The sequence below is a fragment of the Lottia gigantea genome (assembly GCF_000327385.1).
Source record: "Lottia gigantea unplaced genomic scaffold LOTGIsca_1, whole genome shotgun sequence".
Classification (NCBI taxonomy): Eukaryota; Metazoa; Mollusca; class Gastropoda; family Lottiidae; genus Lottia; species Lottia gigantea.
The window spans coordinates 3,866,579-3,887,934 of NW_008706746.1; the positions used below are offsets into that span (position 1 = coordinate 3,866,579).

At 31.0% G+C, this 21,356-nt stretch overlaps 3 protein-coding genes across 3 annotated transcripts in view; 2 read left to right on the forward strand and 1 right to left on the reverse strand.

The window, feature by feature from the left end:
- Positions 1-467: 467 nt before the first annotated feature.
- LOTGIDRAFT_208293 (hypothetical protein) lies at positions 468-6,273 on the forward strand (the record flags this gene model as incomplete). The annotated part of the gene is made up of 8 exons (XM_009045597.1): positions 468-912; positions 1,807-1,890; positions 3,319-3,408; positions 3,988-4,120; positions 4,326-4,462; positions 4,636-4,763; positions 5,699-5,756; positions 6,060-6,273. The coding sequence occupies exons 1-8, from the start codon at positions 575-577 to the stop codon at positions 6,271-6,273; spliced, it is 1,182 nt and encodes a 393-aa protein (XP_009043845.1). The 5' UTR covers positions 468-574.
- Positions 6,274-9,473: 3,200 nt separating this feature from the next.
- On the reverse strand, positions 9,474-18,407 carry LOTGIDRAFT_181114 (hypothetical protein). The gene is made up of 13 exons (XM_009045598.1): positions 18,271-18,407; positions 17,261-17,455; positions 16,792-16,914; positions 16,364-16,483; positions 15,493-16,025; positions 15,182-15,284; positions 14,748-14,873; positions 14,527-14,561; positions 14,113-14,257; positions 12,770-12,837; positions 12,157-12,240; positions 11,825-11,915; positions 9,474-9,868 (listed from the first exon to the last, which is right to left on the reverse strand). The coding sequence occupies exons 1-13, from the start codon at positions 18,319-18,321 to the stop codon at positions 9,686-9,688; spliced, it is 1,857 nt and encodes a 618-aa protein (XP_009043846.1). The 5' UTR covers positions 18,322-18,407; the 3' UTR covers positions 9,474-9,685.
- A 280-nt stretch (positions 18,408-18,687) lies between these two features.
- The window catches only part of LOTGIDRAFT_102637 (hypothetical protein), a gene marked incomplete at both ends in the record, with an annotated part of 4,569 nt that continues 1,900 nt past the window's right edge, over positions 18,688-21,356 (forward strand). The window contains 6 exons of the mRNA XM_009045599.1: positions 18,688-18,755; positions 19,675-19,844; positions 20,034-20,109; positions 20,443-20,547; positions 20,738-20,776; positions 20,858-21,050. Of these exons, the coding sequence (XP_009043847.1) occupies positions 18,688-18,755; positions 19,675-19,844; positions 20,034-20,109; positions 20,443-20,547; positions 20,738-20,776; positions 20,858-21,050 (651 nt within the window). The remainder of the gene's footprint in view (positions 18,756-19,674; positions 19,845-20,033; positions 20,110-20,442; positions 20,548-20,737; positions 20,777-20,857; positions 21,051-21,356) is intronic.

Below are 21,356 nucleotides of genomic sequence, written 5' to 3' on the forward strand. Positions count from 1 at the left end.
AATGGTTCATTATATTTGCATACTTAATTAAGCGTGCATTTACAGGTCCATAACCATACGAATTATCGTATAGGCCTATAAATATAACTATAAACGAAATTGTGATACGACAGCAGTGAGAAAACCATTGTTATCCCGCGTCATTGATTATATGTATGTTTTATACGAATCAAAAGTCGCTTAATACTGGGAAAATGTCTCATTCAATATTTAACCAAGTTTTAACGCAATCGTGAATTACTCCTACTTTACTTGTTACTTATGATCTCTTGTCACTTTTGCAATATCGCTAGTACAGGAACCAATATAGCATAGAAAATATTTCACTCAAATAAATTGTTAGCTATATGCCGAAGGATAATGTAGGACAGAGTATGTTGGAAAACAAAATTATAGATGTCCTGTAGTAATCAATTTAGTAATTAACTCCCTTCGTTCTCACGTGACAATTCTGCCTCGGTTTCGAAATTAAAAAACCAATATGGTTGCTAAATTTTGGGAATTTGCTGTCCGTGTAAATAGTTGAGCTTGTAATGCTATTTAAAAAGAAAAATCGTTTTATTCTTTACCAAGCATGGCCGAAAATGACCTGATTGCAAGGTTGCCGTCCTATGAAGATGACTTTCGTGTTAGCGCCATTGAAAATGTCAATGAACTGGACTTCATCAATGATGATGATAACTTGGATAATTTGTTTTTTCATCGTGTCGACTCTGCACAAATTATTTACCAGCCCCGTCGTCGACGAGCCAAGTTGATAGGTCGATATTTGATGGGAGATCTTCTTGGTGAAGGTTCATATGGAAAAGTCAAAGAAGTTTTAGACACAGACAGTTTGTGCAGGCGCGCTGTCAAAATTTTGAAAAGAAAGAAATTGAGAAAAATTCCAAATGGAGAAGAGAATGTTAAAAGGTGGTAGTCACATTCCTTGTCTCGACAACTCACTCTCATGTTTGATTAGTCCTCTATAATGACCTGTATTTACCTTACCACAGTGTCATCATGTCATTAAAGGCTGATTTTCGAAATAATGGATTCAGAAGTTTTGTTAGTGGCCCTACTGAATACTAAGAATTGGCTCTCATAACATAGTAGCATACCATGAAAACGAAGTTGCTTACCATAATCTAAATGGATCTAAGTGTAGTCCTATATAGCTATAGCAAAAGCTTAGGGGGAGACCATCATCTGCAGTCTGCACATGCATCACCTTGGATGTAAAAATACCATCTAGGCTTCTAATGTACGATACGGTAGTAAAACTGTTGAAAACTCTTCTTAAAATGACAGGTTTGCCATTAGTTTAACAATTGTACCTTAGTCTCGAATGATTTTTAAGTAAGCTAATCATTATGTAATGTTCACAACTTACAAGCGAAATTTGAGCCTTCAAATCCATGTGTCCAGAATTATCTGTGTTTGACATATAAAATGTCTTTTCTTGAGACTCTGCCTTTAGAAAAGACATACAGAAAAAGAAAGTAAACTTCCTATATTTTTGAAGGAATAATGCGATTTTTTTACATCCCTTATACTTCTGAGGAATGTTTACATATATTCATGAACCAAATCAACCTTACCATATTTAAAACTGAAGTTTACTCAACCCAACCCTAAAAGAAGTTACTGTAAAGTAATGGTATTGCTAACATCTCATATGATCTATATGCAGAGTGTGGATGGTGATCTCTTATAAGAAGAGCTTATTAGAAGCTGAAAAATTATAATCATAGTGTGATTTTAAGCCTAATGACAGGAATTTTTTTTTTTTTTTTTTTAATCAATTAAAGATATATTACTTTTCAGAGAAATTCAGTTTTTGAAACGACTGCATCATAAAAATGTTATTAATTTAGTTGATGTTTTAACAAATGAAGAAAAACAAAAAATGTAAGTGTTCTACTTTTTTAAATGGGGTAAATATATATATTTTAATGCATGTGATGAATATGCAGCACCACAAACTTCTCCATCAAGATTATCGCTATTGTCACCAATAAGACAAGTCAGTTACAAACTAGGGTTCCTTTTAAGTTGAGTCAAAATGACCCAATAATTAGGAACTGGCAGAATCAACCCGCTTGGTGGAGCTGTAGTGTGGTAGGACATCTCAGTAGCGACTGTTATATAAACTTGTGTTTACTTATATAAGATTATAGTTCTGCTTTTCTTGGCATAGCATAATGTCAAATTTGACTAGTGTACCTATTCTAAAAATAGAATTCCGACAAAAGACCTAACCAAAGAGCAATATAGATGACTATTCATACATTTTGTGCCATTTTTATATGCCCACATCTCTCTATGTGATTTTAGATTTTTGATGGAATCAAATGAAATTCAGTATGTGAATACATATTCATAAAATGAAGATCAAGTTCGAATTTGAACTATTTTCGACCGTTAAAAGCAGAGTTATTGCCCTTGCCCCAAAATCTTGAATATGCTATTACTCTCTTAGTTTTCAACAGATTTTGATGAAACTTAAAATGGATGTTTACCATCCGCATGTCGTGAAGGGCGTATATGGTTGTGGTCCACTATCTTTAACTATAGAAATCAAACATTTTAGAGTTGTTTTACTGTAAGTTCGCAGGAAATCAGACGTATTTCGGCATTGACAATCGATAGACGATAGTAACTAACGTCTTGTTGATCCAGCATGACACGCACTCTTAGTATACATTGCCGTCAATTCTACATTTTATACAGTCAATTTTCTCAAGAATTTGCTGAAAGGCAAATTTAGCAAAATGGATAAAGATATAGAATTTGGGTGAAATATTTTTTTGAAACTTGTGTAAAATTGATATTTACTCCTAAGTCAACTTCAAACTGCCGTTTCTCAGAGACGCATGCCGATGAAACATTTTTAAAAATATTGTTTAAAAGCGAATTCAATTCCGCTTTATAATATGTATAGCATGTCTTAAGGTGAATTTCATGGATTCTTATAGGAGCTGGTAAAGACGTCAAGGTAGTGATTCTGCCTTTTTAGACGTGGCTGACTCAATGGTGCCAGTACCCGATTCCTTTGATAAGCCAAAATTGAAATTTATCATGACAATCTGTCAATCAAATCAGATTGCATATATCCATATAGAATTTCAAGTAAATTCATGGTTGTCTCTATAACCTGAAAGAAGTAACATTTTAGACAAGATCGACCTTAAGTCTACAACTTGAATATTTTGAATTGCTACCAAATTTTAAGGGAATACAAATCATGAATTTTTTTATTGTGATTTCAACCCTGTTACAAACCTATTACCTATGTAACCTTATTATTTGTAAGAATACTGATTTTAAAATTTTCAGGTATATGATTATGGAATATTGTGTTAGCGAATTACAAGAGATGTTGGAAGGAGTCCCAGATAAAAAATTTCCAGTAATGCAAGCTCATTTGTAAGTATTGAAATATGCATAAGATTGAAAAATACCAGCAAGGTATGAAGATGAAGCTTAATATTGGTTTCCAGTCAAAATTGGTCAAATAAGTGATGGTGAAGATGATTGGCAGCCTTATTCCAAGAGCTGACAATTTATATCACAAAGACTGTAATGTTTATTTTTTACTTTCATATCTCAGTCTCAGAATTTTTTAGCTTAGCCAATCAGCTACAGTGTTCACAGCTCACTGTCAAAATCCATGATTATCCGCGTTTGAATGTTAAAAAGACAAGTTGTATTTTCTTAAGACACTGTCATATAATATATAGAAAAGACATCTATAGAAATAGGAAAATAAATTCCATTTTTGAAGGAATTATGCGATGCGATTTCTAGTTCTCATGAAGACTACATATATTCAAGATTCAAATCAACACCCCAAAATGGCGTATCTGTCTTTTTAAATGATGAAACATAATTTTTGGTACAGTGAAACTCCTCTTACCGGTTTAGAGGTTTTCTCTGCATTATATCTCTTCCAAAATTATTTTTATTTTCCCCTCAGTAGTAAAATGCTATTTTGTTAATTTGCAGTTATTTTTGTCAGTTAATTGATGGCTTAGAGTACTTACATAGTCAAGGGATTATACATAAGGATATTAAACCTGGTAATCTGTTATTAACAACAAATGAAACTCTGAAGATAACAGATTTAGGAGTAGCTGAGGTAAGTGTTTTTGTTTTATCATTCAATAATTAACATTATCTTGAAGTTATAGGATGATGGATTTCAAGTTGAATTGGATAATAATATCATGTATCATCTTAATGAGAAACTTAAGATAGTAACTATTAACAAAGCTAAAAACCTCATTTTTTATGAAAATTTCATATGCAGATATTTAACTTGCAAATATTTGACACCCTTTAAGGCATTACCACCATTTGCTGTTGATGATACTTGTAAAACCAGTCAAGGTTCACCAGCCTTTCAACCTCCCGAAATTGCTAATGGTTTAGATACATTCTCAGGATTCAAAGTAGATATTTGGTCTTCTGGGGTAACTTTGTAAGTATTAGAATTATTTTCAATGAAGGATAATATATAATAATGATAGATGATTAATAGAAAGCATAATATGTCTAATCTAAGTGAGATTGTCATATGAATTTGACAACTGGTAAATATCTATTTAAAGGTGATGATATCTATAAATTTTCACTTGTTTATTTATTTAACAGATTTAATATAACAACTGGTAAATATCCATTTGAAGGTGATAATATCTATAAATTATTTGAATGTATTGGTAAGGGTGTATATCAATTACCTTCTGATATGGAAACTTTATTGTCTAGTCTCATAAATGGTAAGAATTTCATTTTTTATCCACAGAAATGGTTTGGGTGTACATTGTTATCTCCCTGTCAGTCCGTCAGTTCAAATTTGGCTTGTGCTCACTGTACGGGCTATAATTATTTACCGATTCTTTTGCTTTTGAATTTTTGGTTCAATAGCCGCCATAAAAATGCTTGAAGTGAACCATTCTCGGCCCAGATGGCCGGTACCACTGCACTGTAAAATAAGATTTTATTATTGTTATTTTCATTGGGCCAGAATGGTGCAAGCCATTGCAAACACTATGTATTCTATTATGACATTACATGTCAAAGGGTCAAAGTCATTATTGCACATGTGCACTTCTCCTTGGGTGAATGAGCTCTGCGATGTGTTAACATTGTACAGATATTTTGCCATGCCGTCCTCAGTCTGCACCGTGACCACCTCTTCTTGCGGAAATCCGCCTACTTGTAACTAACACTGTCCTCTCAAATTTGTGGCTATGTAAATGCGGCTAATGTCATTATGAAGATTACCCCTATTTTCGTGTTGATCTGATAATTTTCACAGAAATGGCATTTCCAACCTAGCATAATCACTCTATTAGCTATATGATGCAACTTTTGCTCACACTTCAGGCAACAATTTTTTATGGATTCTTTTGATTTTTATATGTAGTATAGAAGCATATTGCTGTCCATCCATTCACACTTTTGCTATTTGGTCTCTGGAAAAGTTAACCTGAAATTATTCTGAAAACCTTTTTTGTCATCTTTAAAATTATTCTAAAGCTTTTTTGTTTTTTTTTTCTATATTGTGAACGTCTCAAGTGAGAAAAACCTGATGGTTAAATTGACCCTTTTCTCAGATGATGGGGATCGGTGTGATCATTCAAATGACAATGCCATGCTTTCTGAATCAGATATTGCATACAGACATAAGAAATTTAATTTTCACTTGTAGGTATGTTAGAATATGATCCAAAGAAAAGATTAACTATAGAACAAATTAGAAATCATGAGTAAGTTTCAACTTTTGTTGCTCTGAGAAATTGAGGATTAATCAATAGTAGTACTTAAGACTCAATGTGGTAATGGATGCGGTATTGCTTCTTCTGACTCGTGCAGATACATTTGGAGTGATCAGCTTAGCCAAAATATACTAAAAATAAAATTCATATATGGCTAGAGCAGGACAAATTGCAGTATATACTTTTAATATCAATGACATTATTGCTGATATCTTTTGTAGGCTTCTACAAAAATTAAGCTACTTGTTCTAATTGCTTGTTTTCTTTCTAAAAGTTTATAATTGTGTTTTTTAGTTGGATACGTAAAAAACAACCTGTGTTATTAGACTGGGTCAAGTTACCTCCTAAATCAGGAAATGATGATGATATATATCGTAGTATGACAGTTGTACCCTATTTAGAAGATTTACACTATGGTACACCAAGTGAAGAAGATGAAGAACAATTTTTACCTGATGGCTTTACTCAACCAATACCCATTACACAAAGTAAGTTTTATTTGCAGTAACTATATTTCTATATATCCATTATGTAGACCTTTAACAAATTGACTCCTCATACTTATCTTTTTCTCAGCTTCCTATAGACTAGTTTGAATTTAATTTTTATGCGCCCACATTGAAGTATATATTGCCATTCCCCCTGTCCGTTTGTCGGTTCGCCTGTTTACACTTGTTGTAAACATTCGAAATTGACCGAAATTGGTAAAAATCGGATGAATGGTTTCAGAGTTATTGCCTTGATTTTGTAAAAAAACACTTCAATTTGGATTGAAGGCATGATAGAGACTATTATTTTCATCCGATCCTGATGTGCATGTATATATTGATGGGATCTCGGTCAAGTTCGAATTTGGTATTAATCAGAAGAATGGTTTTGTTGCTGTATGTGCGTCGATGAGACCTTGATGAATTATTTTTGAGGTTTTGCCTTGACTTTTGATTATTTGAAAATTCATTATTAAGCCACTATCTTCACATTTGACATCTGTTGCATTTCAAACTGAGAAGACATAATAGATGTCAGTTACAAAACTGTTTCTGTTATTGGTTTGGCTATAATTTGTATACTCAATTTCAAATCATCTATCTTACAGCTGGAGATTCTACTACTGTTGAAAGATGTGAGATCGAAAATGCATCTAAAATCAATGCAAACGGTAAAGAAAAACCAAAGAAAAGGAAGAAAGGAGCTAGTAAATTTGGGTTTGGGTCATGTAAACAATCTTGATGATTGGTCATTTTAGTGAATATTTTAATTGTGATTAATGTTGAGATATTGGAAATATCTAACTGTTTAGAGTGCTAGAATGAAATGGAGTGTTATTGTGATAAGAGAATGAAAGGGTGTTACAGTTTCATATGTACTGTATTTCAAGAGGAAATTTATTTTACCTGGAAACTTCTGATGATAGAAGTATTATGTCCCACTCATAATGTGAGATGTCTCATTATTTATCAAGATTGATTTGGTCTCATAACAAAGTTTCAGCAATTTTGATTTGTGGCATTTCTATTTTTATTGATTTGGTGTTTTATTTGATATCACATTATTTATCAGTTGCATTTACTTTTATATTAGTATAAATTGCTGGCAATTATTTCATGGAAGCTTTGTCCTGTACCTTACAGTCTGGTTAAATTTCAAATTCTTTTCTGGGATACGATGGATATTGCTTATGTGTTTATAGGTGATTGGAAAAGGTAAAAAAAAACAGTTGTCCTTTAATTCAGCCTAAGAATAGACACAAATTTGTTTGCATGTATGAACTTTTATTATTTATCTTGTTATTAACAAAGGTCTTGAAAGTATCTTTAGTCTGTTCATCTTTAAATTTAGTTGACTTGAAATATGAAACCGTTTACCATATAAAAAAGTTATGATAGATATACAATGTGTTGATGAATGTTAGGAAATATTTCAATAATTTACCAAACAAAACTTTTGGGAAGGAGTTTTTATACGCCCACATCTCTCTATGTGGACGTATATTGTCGGCACCCCTGTCCGTCCGTCCGTCAACATTTGCTTGTAAACGCTCTAAAAACTAGAGTTTTTGATGTAATCAAATGAAATTCAGTATGTGTATACATATTCATAAAATGAAGATCAGTTCAAATAAGAAGCAGAGTTATTGCCCTTGCCCCAAAATCTTTAATATTTACCATCCGCATGCTGCGGTGGGCGTATATAGCTGTGGTCCACTATCTTTATTTATTCAAAAGAAAGAGACTTTCAGTGATATTATTTGAACTGAACGGTGACTAACAAAACCATGAATTCCATATTTTCTTGAACAGAATGTAGTCAGTAGGTGCATCATATCAGTTTCAATTAACCCATAACTAGCCAGCCTACACCAAGATCCTAATTATTGTTGACAGTTGACCAGTTATGGGTTAATTCTCATTCATATCATATTTTATGTGGTAAAGGATGTGTTTGGTGTGTATTATGTCTCATGTTTCATATCATTTGTTCTCTATAAAATAATTCAAATTGTTCTGACTAAAAGAAGAATGAGTCCTATTTCACAAAAACAAATCAAATAATCTAGATTTAATATAGTTACTAATCATTAAGATGATATGAAGACGAAATGGCTCCAAGCAGAGTATTGAATTAGTTGAACGAAAATTTACAAATCTTATCAAGAAACGCCCCTATATGTTGGTATCATGAAAGATTAGGTATTGCATCATTTACTTAATGTACCAGAATGTAATGTAAACTTGTAAATTAAAATGCTAGATAAGCCATATACATATTTAGTATAGCCTTTGAAGTGGTAAAGACCTCTAATTATTTACTTGAACAGTTAATAGAACTTGAAATTTGTTAATTTTACCTATTTTCATCAGTGAAAAGTTAAAAAAAAAAAAACATACAGTATCATTCTGTTAACTTTCCTTTTTGAAATGTGTTAAGAATAACTTTTGAGTATTAACAGCTGAAGAAGAGAATGATTAGGGCACTGTATCCCTTTAATAATTATATACTGTTGACTTTACTATAATCTTTTTTTTTTTATTGACATGATTTTTGTTTTATTTTGTCCCAATTAATTACTGGTTTGTCATTCTTATTATTTATGTTATATGGAATCATTTTCAGATCATTCATTGAGTGAATACTAACATGTTAATCAATTGCCTGAATATTAATATTCTTTACAGTGCTAAGTTTGTCAGGATAGTTTACCATTTAAAAGCATATGAGAAATATTTGAGATTTTAAATGTTAAGGTTCAAATGGGGTGAAATATTAAAATTTGGGCTTGATTTATAAGTCTCGATTTACTTGTTATTATTTATAATTAATTTGAAGTTGAAGGTAACACCAAGTTTTAAATCTATAGTTTATTAGACAGCTGTGAAGATTGTATAAAATCATTACAAGTATTTGACTTTTGAAATACTTTTGAATTTTCTAGTGTGATAAATATAATCAGCATACAGTGGTACTTTGTCACTAAAAACTCAAGAAATAAAATTTATATGATTACTTATCCAAAAATTGATCCAAGCTTTGAGAAAATTTCATTAGCTAAAAGATTATAGAATAAGCTTGTTGGTACCTTTAATTATTATTTCATTAGTAATATTAAGTTGTAACCTGTTATATATATTGATCAATATAATATAAATATGTATATATTATAAAAATATGTTATTTGTTATACATGTAAAAAAAAAAATCCTCAATAATAACAGTTTTTAAAAGTTTATTTTTTTTAAATCATTATAAAATTATCTTTAATTTACTGAAAATGCAGTTTCTTTCTCCCTTGGAAAAAAGCATTGTTCATCAAATGGGACAATTAACTGAGGCTTTGTGTACTAAAGACTGCGCAGGCTTCAAATGATTCGCCAGTTGGATATAAAATAGATAGGATAAAGCTGCTTTTCAGTCATAAAGATTCAGAAAGCAAGTCTATCACATTTTTCACTAGCCTTTTCCTTTGAATTTTCCATTTTAGCAATCCTGGAACCAAACTGTATAGCTCTCTTAGGAAAACAGCTTGTTGTTGTCAAACCTAGTTGTGTAGCTGATAATCTTAATAATAATTTCTCCCCTAGGCCCCTGGGTAAATCTAGCTGTGCCTGAAAGATAACAGGTAATAAAAAGATAGCTTGCCAGGCAAGGTAATATACGCCCACTGGCAGCTTTGATTTTAAATAAAAATATTTACTGGTAGCAGTAACTGTTACAATCACCAGTATGAAATATTCAACCTTCAGTCATACACTTCTTTTGAACTCTTTATCGCGATACTGAATAATATTGAGTATAAGTTATAGCCCTAGTTCTTGAAAACGTGTTCAATTTTTAGCTAGTGAAAACTCTACAAGGCAAATATTCAATCTTCAGCGCGGGACTGAATAATTAAACTAAGTTTTGTCAAAATCCAGCAAGAATCATGCCTGATAAAAATTGAACGACTTTTCAAGAACAAGGGCAATAACTCATACTACATATTTTTCGATTTCCCTGATTTTTCTATAGGGTTTATTCTTGGGTGAATACGAACACTCATACCAAGTTTCATCAAAATCTGTCAAGAATTGTGCCTTCTAGAGTGTTTACGAGCTAAAAATTGAACGCGTTTGCAAGAACAAGGGCAATAACTCATACTAAATATTTTTCCTATAGTAGCCTACTTATCCAGCAACTCAATTCAATCTTCCAAGAAACGAAACCTTTCCCCCATGACCAATGTTTAATTTCATTTTTGTATCAGCGCAATTGGTGAAAATGAAATGATTAAGCAAACCTTTTCTCTCGGATGACATTTATAAAATGAAATCAGATAAACTGCTGCATCTTGGGATGTCACATTACTAAACTATGATTGGATATCTGTCTTGGATTTTCCACTTGGTCTATTTATAGTATCTTATGATGCTGTACATGTATGGTGGCTGGTTAGGGACATGTTAAATGATTAAATTAAATTTTCTTATTTGTTAACCAAAATAGTTTCTCAGGAAAATAATGACATCTATTGTAAATTGTGATTATGAACAAATAAATTGTGACTGGTAGAGTCTGTCAAGAATTGTGCCTCCTAGAGTGTTTACGAGCTAAAAATTGAACGCGTTTTCAAGAACAAGGGAAATATTTCATACTACATATTTTTCGATTTCCCTGATTTTTCTATAGGGTTTATCCTTGGGTGAATACGAACACTCATACCAAGTTTCATCAAAATCTGTCAAGAATTGTGCCTTCAAGAGTGTTTACGAGCTAAAAATTGAAGGGTTTGCAAGAACAAGGGCAATAATTCATACTAAATATTGTTCGATTTCGCTGATTTTCAATAGGGTTGATCCTTGGGTGATTACAAACACTCATACGAAGTTTCATTAAAATCCATCAAGAATTGTGCCCTGTAGAGTGATTACGAGCTAAAAATTGAACGTGTTTTCAAGAACAAGGGCAATAATTCATACTAAATATTTTTTGATTTCGTTGATTTTCAATAGGGTTTATCCTTGGGTGATTACGAACACTCATACCAAGTTTCGTTAAAATCCTTCAAGAATTATGCCTTCTAGAGTGTTTACGAGCTAAAAATTGAACGCGTTTTCAAGAACAAGGGCAATAATTCATACTTAATATTTTTCCATTTCGCTGATTTTCAATAGGGTCTATCCTTGGGTGATAGCGAACACTCATACCAAGTTTCGTTAAAATCTGTCAAGAATTATGCCTTCTAGAGTGTTTACGAGCTAAAAATTGAACGCGTTTTCAAGAACAAGGGCAATAATTCATACTTAATATTTTTCAATTTCGCTGATTTTCAATAGGGTCTATCCTTGGGTGATAACAAACACTCATACCAAATTTCGTCAAAATCTGTCAAAAATCTGTCCGACCGACGGACATGGGTGACGACAATATACGCCCCCCATTTCATGTGGGCGTATAAAAATTAAATTTGAATTGATATTCCAGGTTGTCTATGTCAGTTATAATTGTAAGCTAAGGCCTTACATTATTTGAATACCTTTGTTCTACTGTACATAAATTAATAATAAATATAAAATTGTAAATACCTTCATATGTATTGGTAAACTACTGAGATGGGTTACTACATGTTCATCTAAAAACGGAAACCTTGCTTCTTTACCATGATCACCTATAATTCTAAAAAATAAATTAGTTTTCAAATACTTAGAATAAATAATATGCAAATAGCCAAATAGGTAAGCATGATGAAAGGGAGTATAGAATCCTAAACCTTACACCAGGATCAAGCTAGTTTCTGATTCCTGAATTGGTTAGAAAGTCATTTTAGCTTTACATATAAAAATGAAGCTGTAGCACATCCTTATAATGAGCCACTCATGCTGTTAGTTGTTTTAAAGAATTAGTATCAAAACCCTACCTATCATCTCTACCTAAATTTCTTGATGAGATACGTTTAATTTCCATGTTCATTTCCTCTAATAATCCTTTCCATCCCCCTTCGCTGAAAGAAATCAATTATATTATTTACATTAGCAAAGATTTTGTATTCTAAAAGCAGGGTGAACTGAATTAAATCAAGTGATTTAAATCTTGATTTAAACATAAAGATTTTCTTTAAAATTATTGGTGTAAATCAAAGAGATATAAATTGTACAAATTAATAATAATGATAAAGGGAGATGGATTGGAAAACAGGGGATTGAACCCATGACCTCATAGTTAGCAAGGAAGCGCCATACTCAATGAGCCCTTGAACCAATCAGAAAGACTACATACACTATGTTCTCTTATGATTTTTAAACTGAACCTATATTTCAGTTGAATTACAGACACTAGTTTGCATCTTTGCCTGAATAATGAAAAGGGGCTAATTGACACATTTTTGTTTGAAGAAAAGCATTTTAAGACAGTTTCACAGAATATAACTAAAAAAAAAAAAAAGAAAAAATACCAACCCGTTAAAATCTTTTGACATTTTAATCAGTAACATTGTGAAATTCAATGGAAATAAATTAACTAAATATGTTTACCTGTATCTACTTCTATGTCTAGAATAACCAGCCAATTGTTCATCAGCACCCATACCACATAAAATAACCTTTAATTTAAACAAAGATACCACATAAAATAACCTTTAATTCAAACAAAAATACCACATAAAATAACCTTTAATTCAAACAAAAATACCACATAAAATAACCTTTAATTTAAACAAAGATACTAAATAAAATTCCATTTGATTCAAACAAAAATACCACATAAAATAACCTTTAATTTAAACAAAGATACCAAATAAAATAACCTTTAATTTAAACTATTATACCACATAAAATAACCCTTAATTTAAACAAAGATACTAAATAAAATAACCTTTAATTTAAACTATTATACCACATAAAATAACCCTTAATTTAAACAAAGATACTAAATAAAATAACCTTTAATTTAAACAAAGATACCAAATAAAATTACATTTTATTCAAACAAAAATACCACATAAAATAACCTTTAATTTAAACAAAGATACCACATAAAATAACCTTTAATTTAAACAAAGATACCAAATAAAATTACATTTAATTTAAACAAAGATACCACTTAAAATAACCTTTAATTTAAACAAAGATACCACATAGAATAACCTTTAATTCAAACTATTATACCACATAAAATAACCCTTAATTTAAACAAAGATACCACATAAAATAACCTTTAATTAAAACAAAGATACCACATAAAATAACCTTTAATTTAAACAAAGATACCACATAAAATAACCTTTAATTAAAACAAAGATACCACATAAAATAACCTTTAATTTAAACAAAGATACCACATAAAATAACCTGTAATTCCAACAAAGATACCACATAAAATGACCTTTAATTAAAACAAAGATACCACTTAAAATAACCTGTAATTAAAACAAAGATACCACATAAAATAACCTGTAATTCAAACAAAGATACCACATAAAATGACCTTTAATTCAAACAAAGATACCACATAAAATAACCTGTAATTCAAACAAAGATACCACATAAAATAACCTGTAATTCAAACAAAGATACCACATAAAATAACCTTTAATTCAAACAAAGATACCACATAAAATAACCTTTAATTTAAACAAAGATACCACATAAAATAACCTTTAATTTAAACAAAGATACCACATAAAATAACCTGTAATTCCAACAAAGATACCACATAAAATAACCTTTAATTTAAACAAAGATACCACATAAAATAACCTTTAATTTAAACAAAGATACCACATAGAATAACCTTTAATTTAAACAAAAATACCACATAAAATAACCTTTTTAAACAAAGATAAAATAAACCTGTTATTAAATAAAGATTGCTGTACCTTGGCTTTACTTTTGAATGACTTTCCTTTGTTTTCTCCATTACCTACAATACCATGTCCTTTAGCAGCAAACCATAAAGCACAACCTATACTATCATCTAATACTGTACAGGATGGATATACTAGATGACGAACCCGTTCTGATCTAAAAATATATCAATATTAATTCCATTACTAAACTTTGATTCCAATGCAAAACAAAATTAAGAGGGCTCAAAAAGCCTTGTCTTATTTGTTGTGAAATACTATTGTAATAAACATTACTTTTTGATACACAAATCCCTAGAAATTTTTCATTATGCTCGTATTCAATCACAAAGGTAACTTCAACTGATATATTATTATTTGTGGACATTGAGCTCATTTAGTAACAGTAGTTTCCCTACAAAAATGTTGTATGTAAATTAGGTATACCTGACTTGTATCAGTTCTTTTTGTGTAACATTAATCTGAAATATTGTAAAATACAGCTATAATATTCATATAATAATCATACCCTCCGTACTTTTAATGTAATAACCATATAGTTCATATTCTCCAATTCACAGTCGAAGTCCACAACCAAACACCCCTTAAATCTTTAACTAATTCTTTTGAAATTAAGTATAGTCAATAAATTTGATGTTGTACATTACCTCTATGAAATTCCAGTGTCTATTAGGGTTTAATTCTGATAATGCTTTATGGCCAGTTAGTCTATCAGGAACATTAAACTTATCTTTAACAATACTTCTATAAAATAAAGAGTTTAAAGTGATATTCTAGGATGGGGTGTAGCACAGTTGGTTTGACATCATTTTTGAAAGTCTGGTGACATTTACTCATCATTCCAGTGGAACCAGCTGCAAATAATAACAATATAATCCAGGAAAGATCGATGACAAGAGGGTTACTATGCTTATAATAATGTGTGTCCTTATCTGATCGTATCAGTAGAATGCTACTATGTACAAAGAATATTACAAGTGATGCATAATATGTCTTCAAACTCATCTTCCATATGTGACAAAAATTCATTTGGAGTATTCATTTTATAGTTTATTTTTATGCAATTAAAACAAAAGAATACATACAGTGTTTGGTTAGGTTTTTTAACCGTGTTAGGTTGAGATTTTGGCTGTAATTCAAATGCAACATTCAATAAATCTATAGGTTCACTTTCTGGTATGCATCTAAAATAAAAAAAAAATCTGTTTTCAATTGATAGTTGTTAAGTAGCTTTCTTGCCAGCTGACAGCTATGTTCAAGACCAGAAAAGCAGGTATTTTTTCATCAAATTTATACACATACCAATGCTGCTGATTTAGCTCCTAATGTCAGTCATGCCAAAAAATAAAAATTTCAAATTAGACATTATGAAAAGAAAACTCAAAAAGTCACCTGTCGGCTAAGGCTGTAATGACTGCTGAATCAATGCCACCAGAAAATAAAATGGCTATATTGGACTGATGTACACAATACTCATTTTTTGCAGCTTCACTGATTTCTAGTTTCTGACATTGGTGTTCAGCTGATGGTCTAGTTGGTATATTTGTTACTCTTCTTCTAACAGATTCCTCTAGCACCTCAATCAACTGATTAGCAGCTGTTTTCATGAACTCATTGTCACTTAACAGATGATTTAAGTATTCTTCATGAGTTTGCTTTCCTAATGTAAATAGACTAGCATCTGCTACTGGAATTTCTTTATTTAACATTGGAATTCCGGACTTCAATTCATCTAATTTATTAACATGAATATGAACATTTGATTGGTCTAATGTCATTATATTATTTTCTGAGTCAATCGGATTTTGAGTTTGAGGCCACACACAAAATTTCCATGGAAACAATTCCACATGCAAATTTTCGGTATCTAGTTTTTCATTTAATTCCATACAAAAAATTCCAACAGCAGGTATTTCTGAAAATTTCTACAACAAAAATATTCATTATTACTACAGAAGAAAAATACTAGAATTCAAAATATGCATTAATAACTATTGGCGATAAGAGATGTACATCAGTGAGTAAATCATTGTATCAGAAAATATGTACAATGTGGTGCTCCATCATCACATAGATCTTTATGCATGTAGTTATCTAAACATTTGATTTTCATATGAAAAGTGAAACAATAAGATGAAACTAACCTCTTTCAGCACTGTACAAAGTACATGAATATACATTTAAATTTAAAGTTAAAATTGGGAAATGTGATTTAAGAATTCATTTAAAAGAAATACCCTGATAAAAAAAATTATTGACTTACATGGGAATGAATTTGAACTGAAGAAATACTGAAACAATCTGAATCATTTTGGGGTATATGCCAAAGCAAACTTCTTCTCCCTAGTTTATCGCGACCAAACCACAATTTCTTATAACATTCCTGAAATCAAAAACAAATATTTTTAATATAATCTTTACACGTTGTATATGTCAGCTAATTGCTTACAATGGTGGAAACAATTTACCATTGACCAACAAAGAGTTCAAGACCTTTTAATGTTTTTTTGAATAAGCTTATGCTTGCAATTATTCTCTTTCCTTCTAAAATATCAGTCTTGTTTAATTCATTGATTGAATGTTCAATTGCTAAACTCTGAAAATATCATCCACTCCTTTTGGAAAGCTGTTCTGTTATATCTTAGAAGATTCTAATTTTGCTGAATTTGCCTTCACAAATATATCCATTACCTGCCAATATATAAATGCCCAGGGTCCTTGTATAGTATCAAAGACATCTAAAATATCTTGTTGTGTTTTACAATGGTATAATTTATCACTAATTATCTCAGTATCATTTTCATCTTCTTTTACCTAAAATATAAATTGTAGTCTTTTACTTGTACATATCATTTCACAGATTTTTAGTAAGCCATTCATTGTTTGCTACCTTCAGATCAAAAGATATAAAAATATTTTGCATAGATACCTATCCTAGATGATCCAGAAAAAATAATATAGATCAACAATTCGTGTGCTTGATACCCTTCAAAGTTTTAATATACTTTTTCATTTTCGATCAAGGATTGTTGATCTATAACTTTTTCTAGTTCCTGTTTAATTAGAGGTAGACACTGTCAGCTACAAGTAATGATCTCCAGACAGTTCTATATAAAAAATTAAAAGGCAAATTATAACCACTGTTCCCAGTAATTTTTACCTGTAAACCATCAAATACTTCTCCATTCCATAACAAACAATTGCCATTTTCATCTAACAAGGGTTGAGGTGTAAATCGACCACGAAGATGAAGGACATATCCTGACAATTGAAGATGAGCAGAATCATTCACTTGGATAAATCTACTTTTCTTTGCATCTGGACCTCTGGCATAAATATACTTTTCATTGTATGTCTAAACAGAAAATTATTCAGAGTTATTTCTATATTACAAATAAATATTTTTGTCCAATGATTAATATTGCGTTTATAGAAGTGGTTATATACACGTTATAGTTCTTTTAATGGGACAAATTCTTCTAAGCAACAATTTTGAGTATATATGAATAAGGTGGAATCCTGTTTGGAAAGAATAGTAGAATATTAATGTAAGTCATTAGAAATAATATTTTTATTTATTTTGTGTCTCAGTCTAGCTTAGTCCGAAACATCTGCTTTTATTCCAGTCTGTAATGGATATTTTGACTTTTGTCAGCTTGAGTAGAGTCAGAAAAAAAAGACCCTGTTAAATGGGGATTTTCCACACCTCCAAAGATGTGTTTTCTCTGACATAATATCGATTTACCCTTAAGATGATTGTAAATAAGTTTTAGGTATCACCATACCTTAATATTCAAAATGAAATATTCAACCGTATGTCATTTCTCTTAGAATATCTTTGGGTCCATAGAAATATGAGGTTCAGTGAATTTACTTTAGAAATAAACACACTTTCCTCTCAGAAAATTCACGTGAAAATGGCCCGCTTTTCGGACTGAAAATCTCTCTCTGTAGAATCATTTTTAAAATTAATATTTTTTGTCAGTGTTTAACATTTTCATCAACCCAAAGACAATCTAAGACTCTCAGTAGTATTTTGTAGTTAATATTTTAATTAGTATGAAAATGTTTGTCAAAATTCAATTCAGAAAACAGCTCAGCATAGTCAGAGAGTACCGGTAATAGTAAATAAAACAGATTTATCATTATTATAAGTTCAATAACTTTCACCTTCACGTCAGATTGTTTGCTATAACCGAGAATACAGCAGATTCCACACATTCCGGTATCATGAAGTTAATTTTGTTTAAATAAAATCAGAAAAAATCTTTAACTGACAAAAATGTGTGCAATAGTGGTCTAAAAACGTAAACAAAAAGAGTTATATTTTCTTGGTTTCGTATATTTTATAAACTATTTATAAGAAAAATGAAAAGAAACTATAAATTGTATTGTTACATAATAATATTTAGATATTTTCGGATTCACATTTATTGATTGTGAACTATATTACATATTACCTTCCATCATTTTATTGTCTAAATTCTGTTTATTAACTAAAAGCTTTTACATGGCTGCGTACAAAATGAAACAACAAAACATAAATATCATCTATTTTTAGATATCACGTGACACTTAAAAATCAAAATGACGGATGGTAGAGGGGTCAGATTATTAACAGATTTGAATAATATTTTTAAAAGAGATCCGAATATGTAGGAAATTTATATCTTGTTGATTGTATGTCTAGGAGTTACATAGTCCGAAACATCTGCCTCTATTCCAGCCTCTGATGGATATTTTGACAGTTGTCAGCGAGAGTAGAGTCCCCTGTTCAATGGCGATTTCACTCACCTCCAGAGATGCTTTTTCTCTAACATAATTTTGAATAACCTTTTAGATGATTATATATTATTAGTGTTAGGCATCACCGTAACTTTCGTTTTGTTAGTATGTTTTGTTAGTATCACATGACTCTGTGACCTTTGAACTTTTGGCTGCGCACGCAGTTTTAAATGGCTGATGTTAGATCAGTTTCGTCAAAAAAAAGCTTTGACGGAACCAGAGACAACGGCAGAAAAGGTGTAGGGAGAAAATGATGGTATGACAGAATTACAAAATAGTTCATTTTTCCAAATGTACCTGGGTACCTGAGGTATCTAAATAGGTTTAAAGCCCTGCAACTGCGGAGATGCGGAATGACCCTGTTTAACAGGGCTTATTATTCCTGTCTCCACACCAGCTGACATCTGTCGATATAGCTATCAGAGGCTGCGCATACAGATGTTTCGGTCTGGGGGCTACAGTACACTATTTGGTTGGCCCCCCTTCTTTCAAGACATTCAACACATCAATGAATATTTATTTTCACGAGCTTTTTTGCAAATTTTTATTTAATGTGGTGTTTATTTTTTATGTCAATGGCATTTTGCAAAAATCACATAAATTAAATGAGTAAACAAATAATGTTTGTTAATGCCATTGGTTTACATGCCATGCCATTGACACAACAATATCAATACCCACTGATAATTACCGTAACAGACCTTGAGTTGATAGAAATAAAACTGTATTTTGAGCTTAAAAAATTTTGAGCAGTCTACTGAAATATTCTTTTTTTGCAAATGATTTCAGAGATGAATATGATGTATTACCTGTTATAGAACCAAAACATAATAAAAGTCCCTTGGTTGTAGTTGATCATAAACTGGGAGTAGAACTTTGGTGTGTTTCTATACTTTATCAACATGCCTATGATAGATTATTTTCTTGGAGAGACAAAAATGGAGGTGGAAAATTTATAGGTAGGCCTTTTTTTTTTAAATTTATAGCAGAAAGCCAATGGAATTGACTCGTAAAAAATTGCACTTTTTAGGAAAGAGAAAAAGAGGGCTTTGGTATAGGTTAAACTGATAAGCATTGCATGTTTGCACTAAACACACAAAATTAACCTAATTGCACACTGAATAAGATGTTTTCTTTGATAATTTCAGACCCAGTAGAAGTAGGTAATTTATGTCGTGCTGTATTATTAGTTAATCCTGAATGTTATACAGCTTGGAATATCAGGTATAGATTATCTACATATTAACAAAAATTGGACTTGATCATTAAGGTTATAAAGTTACAGGTTGTAACATATTTATAAATTGTTTCAGCAGTTGTAAGTTCATAAGATGAGGGCTGGATTTGTGTTGAGATGAAAGGTCTATAAGGGTGAAGAAAATCAACACTTTTTGTTAAAATTTCCCTTGTAAAACATGTTAAGAGTATCTAATCAAACGAAATGAGAATGAGCTACAATTGTTGATTCTATGTAACAAGATTTCTCTCAATTCATACTGCATAGCATTTCTTATCTTCATAACAAGGCTAAAAAAGAAAATGTTTTTTCTATTGTAGAAAAGAGTGTGTGGAATCTTGTACCTTAAATATTGAAGATGATCTGAAACTTGGAAGATTGATATTAACAAAACATCCTAAAAGTCCTGAAACATTCATTCATAGGTAATGATAGAATTATTGTTATTTGCTTTTCTTTATTTTTCCAGTTGAACCATTTTACATCAATATTGAATGAATAAATATTGCGTTATAAATCTTTGTTAAGAAGCTCAAAGCGGATCCATGGAATCTAAAGAAGATCTAATTGTAAATAGGCTCCTTATGCACTAATTATCATTTTATATTACTCTAGGAGATGGTTATTACAAAGATATATTAACCAATGTTTGATGTCCAGTAATGACAGTAACCATAGCGACAGTAGTATTGAAAGTTCAAACCTCACAGTTGGAGTTGACAGCATATCCGTCAGTTTTCTGCCAACAAATCAAAATTCCTCTAGCAATAATACCCTAATTCCTGTACAACTCAATACCAATATACAACGATTAGTCACTCAGGAATTTGCTGTTTGTTTACATGCTGCCGAACATTATCCATGCAATTATCATGCCTGGAGTCACAGAATATGGTTGATACAGACAGCTTATAATAATTCTATTCAGGTTGGCAGTTTTTGTTTAAATCTAATATGTTATGTAAATATACTTAACAACTTAGTTTTTGATGCCAATATGAAGATTTGACTGAAGATAAATTAAAATCTACAAGAAGATTGGAACAGCAAAGCATTTTGTTAATCCTGAGAGCAGCTCTGTTTCCCTGTTTATAAGAAGTGATTGATGATGATGAGAACACAGTCTCATCTCATAAAAGCACTGGCCTAGGTTGCAATTAAAGACTTGTAATAAAGATAGTGGACCACAGCCATATACGCCCTTCACGGCATGCGGATGGTAAAAACGAAACTC

Coding starts and splice junctions, on each gene's coding strand:
- LOTGIDRAFT_181114 (XM_009045598.1), bottom strand. CDS start 18,321: ATGTGTGGAATCTGCTGTATTCTCGGTTATAGCAAACAATCTGACGTG. Junction 15,285..15,492: donor ATTACAGCCTTAGCCGACAG/GTGACTTTTTGA, acceptor TTTTTATTTTAG/ATGCATACCAGAAAGTGAAC. Junction 14,874..15,181: donor AACCTAACCAAACACTGTAT/GTATTCTTTTGT, acceptor ACCCCATCCTAG/AATATCACTTTAAACTCTTT.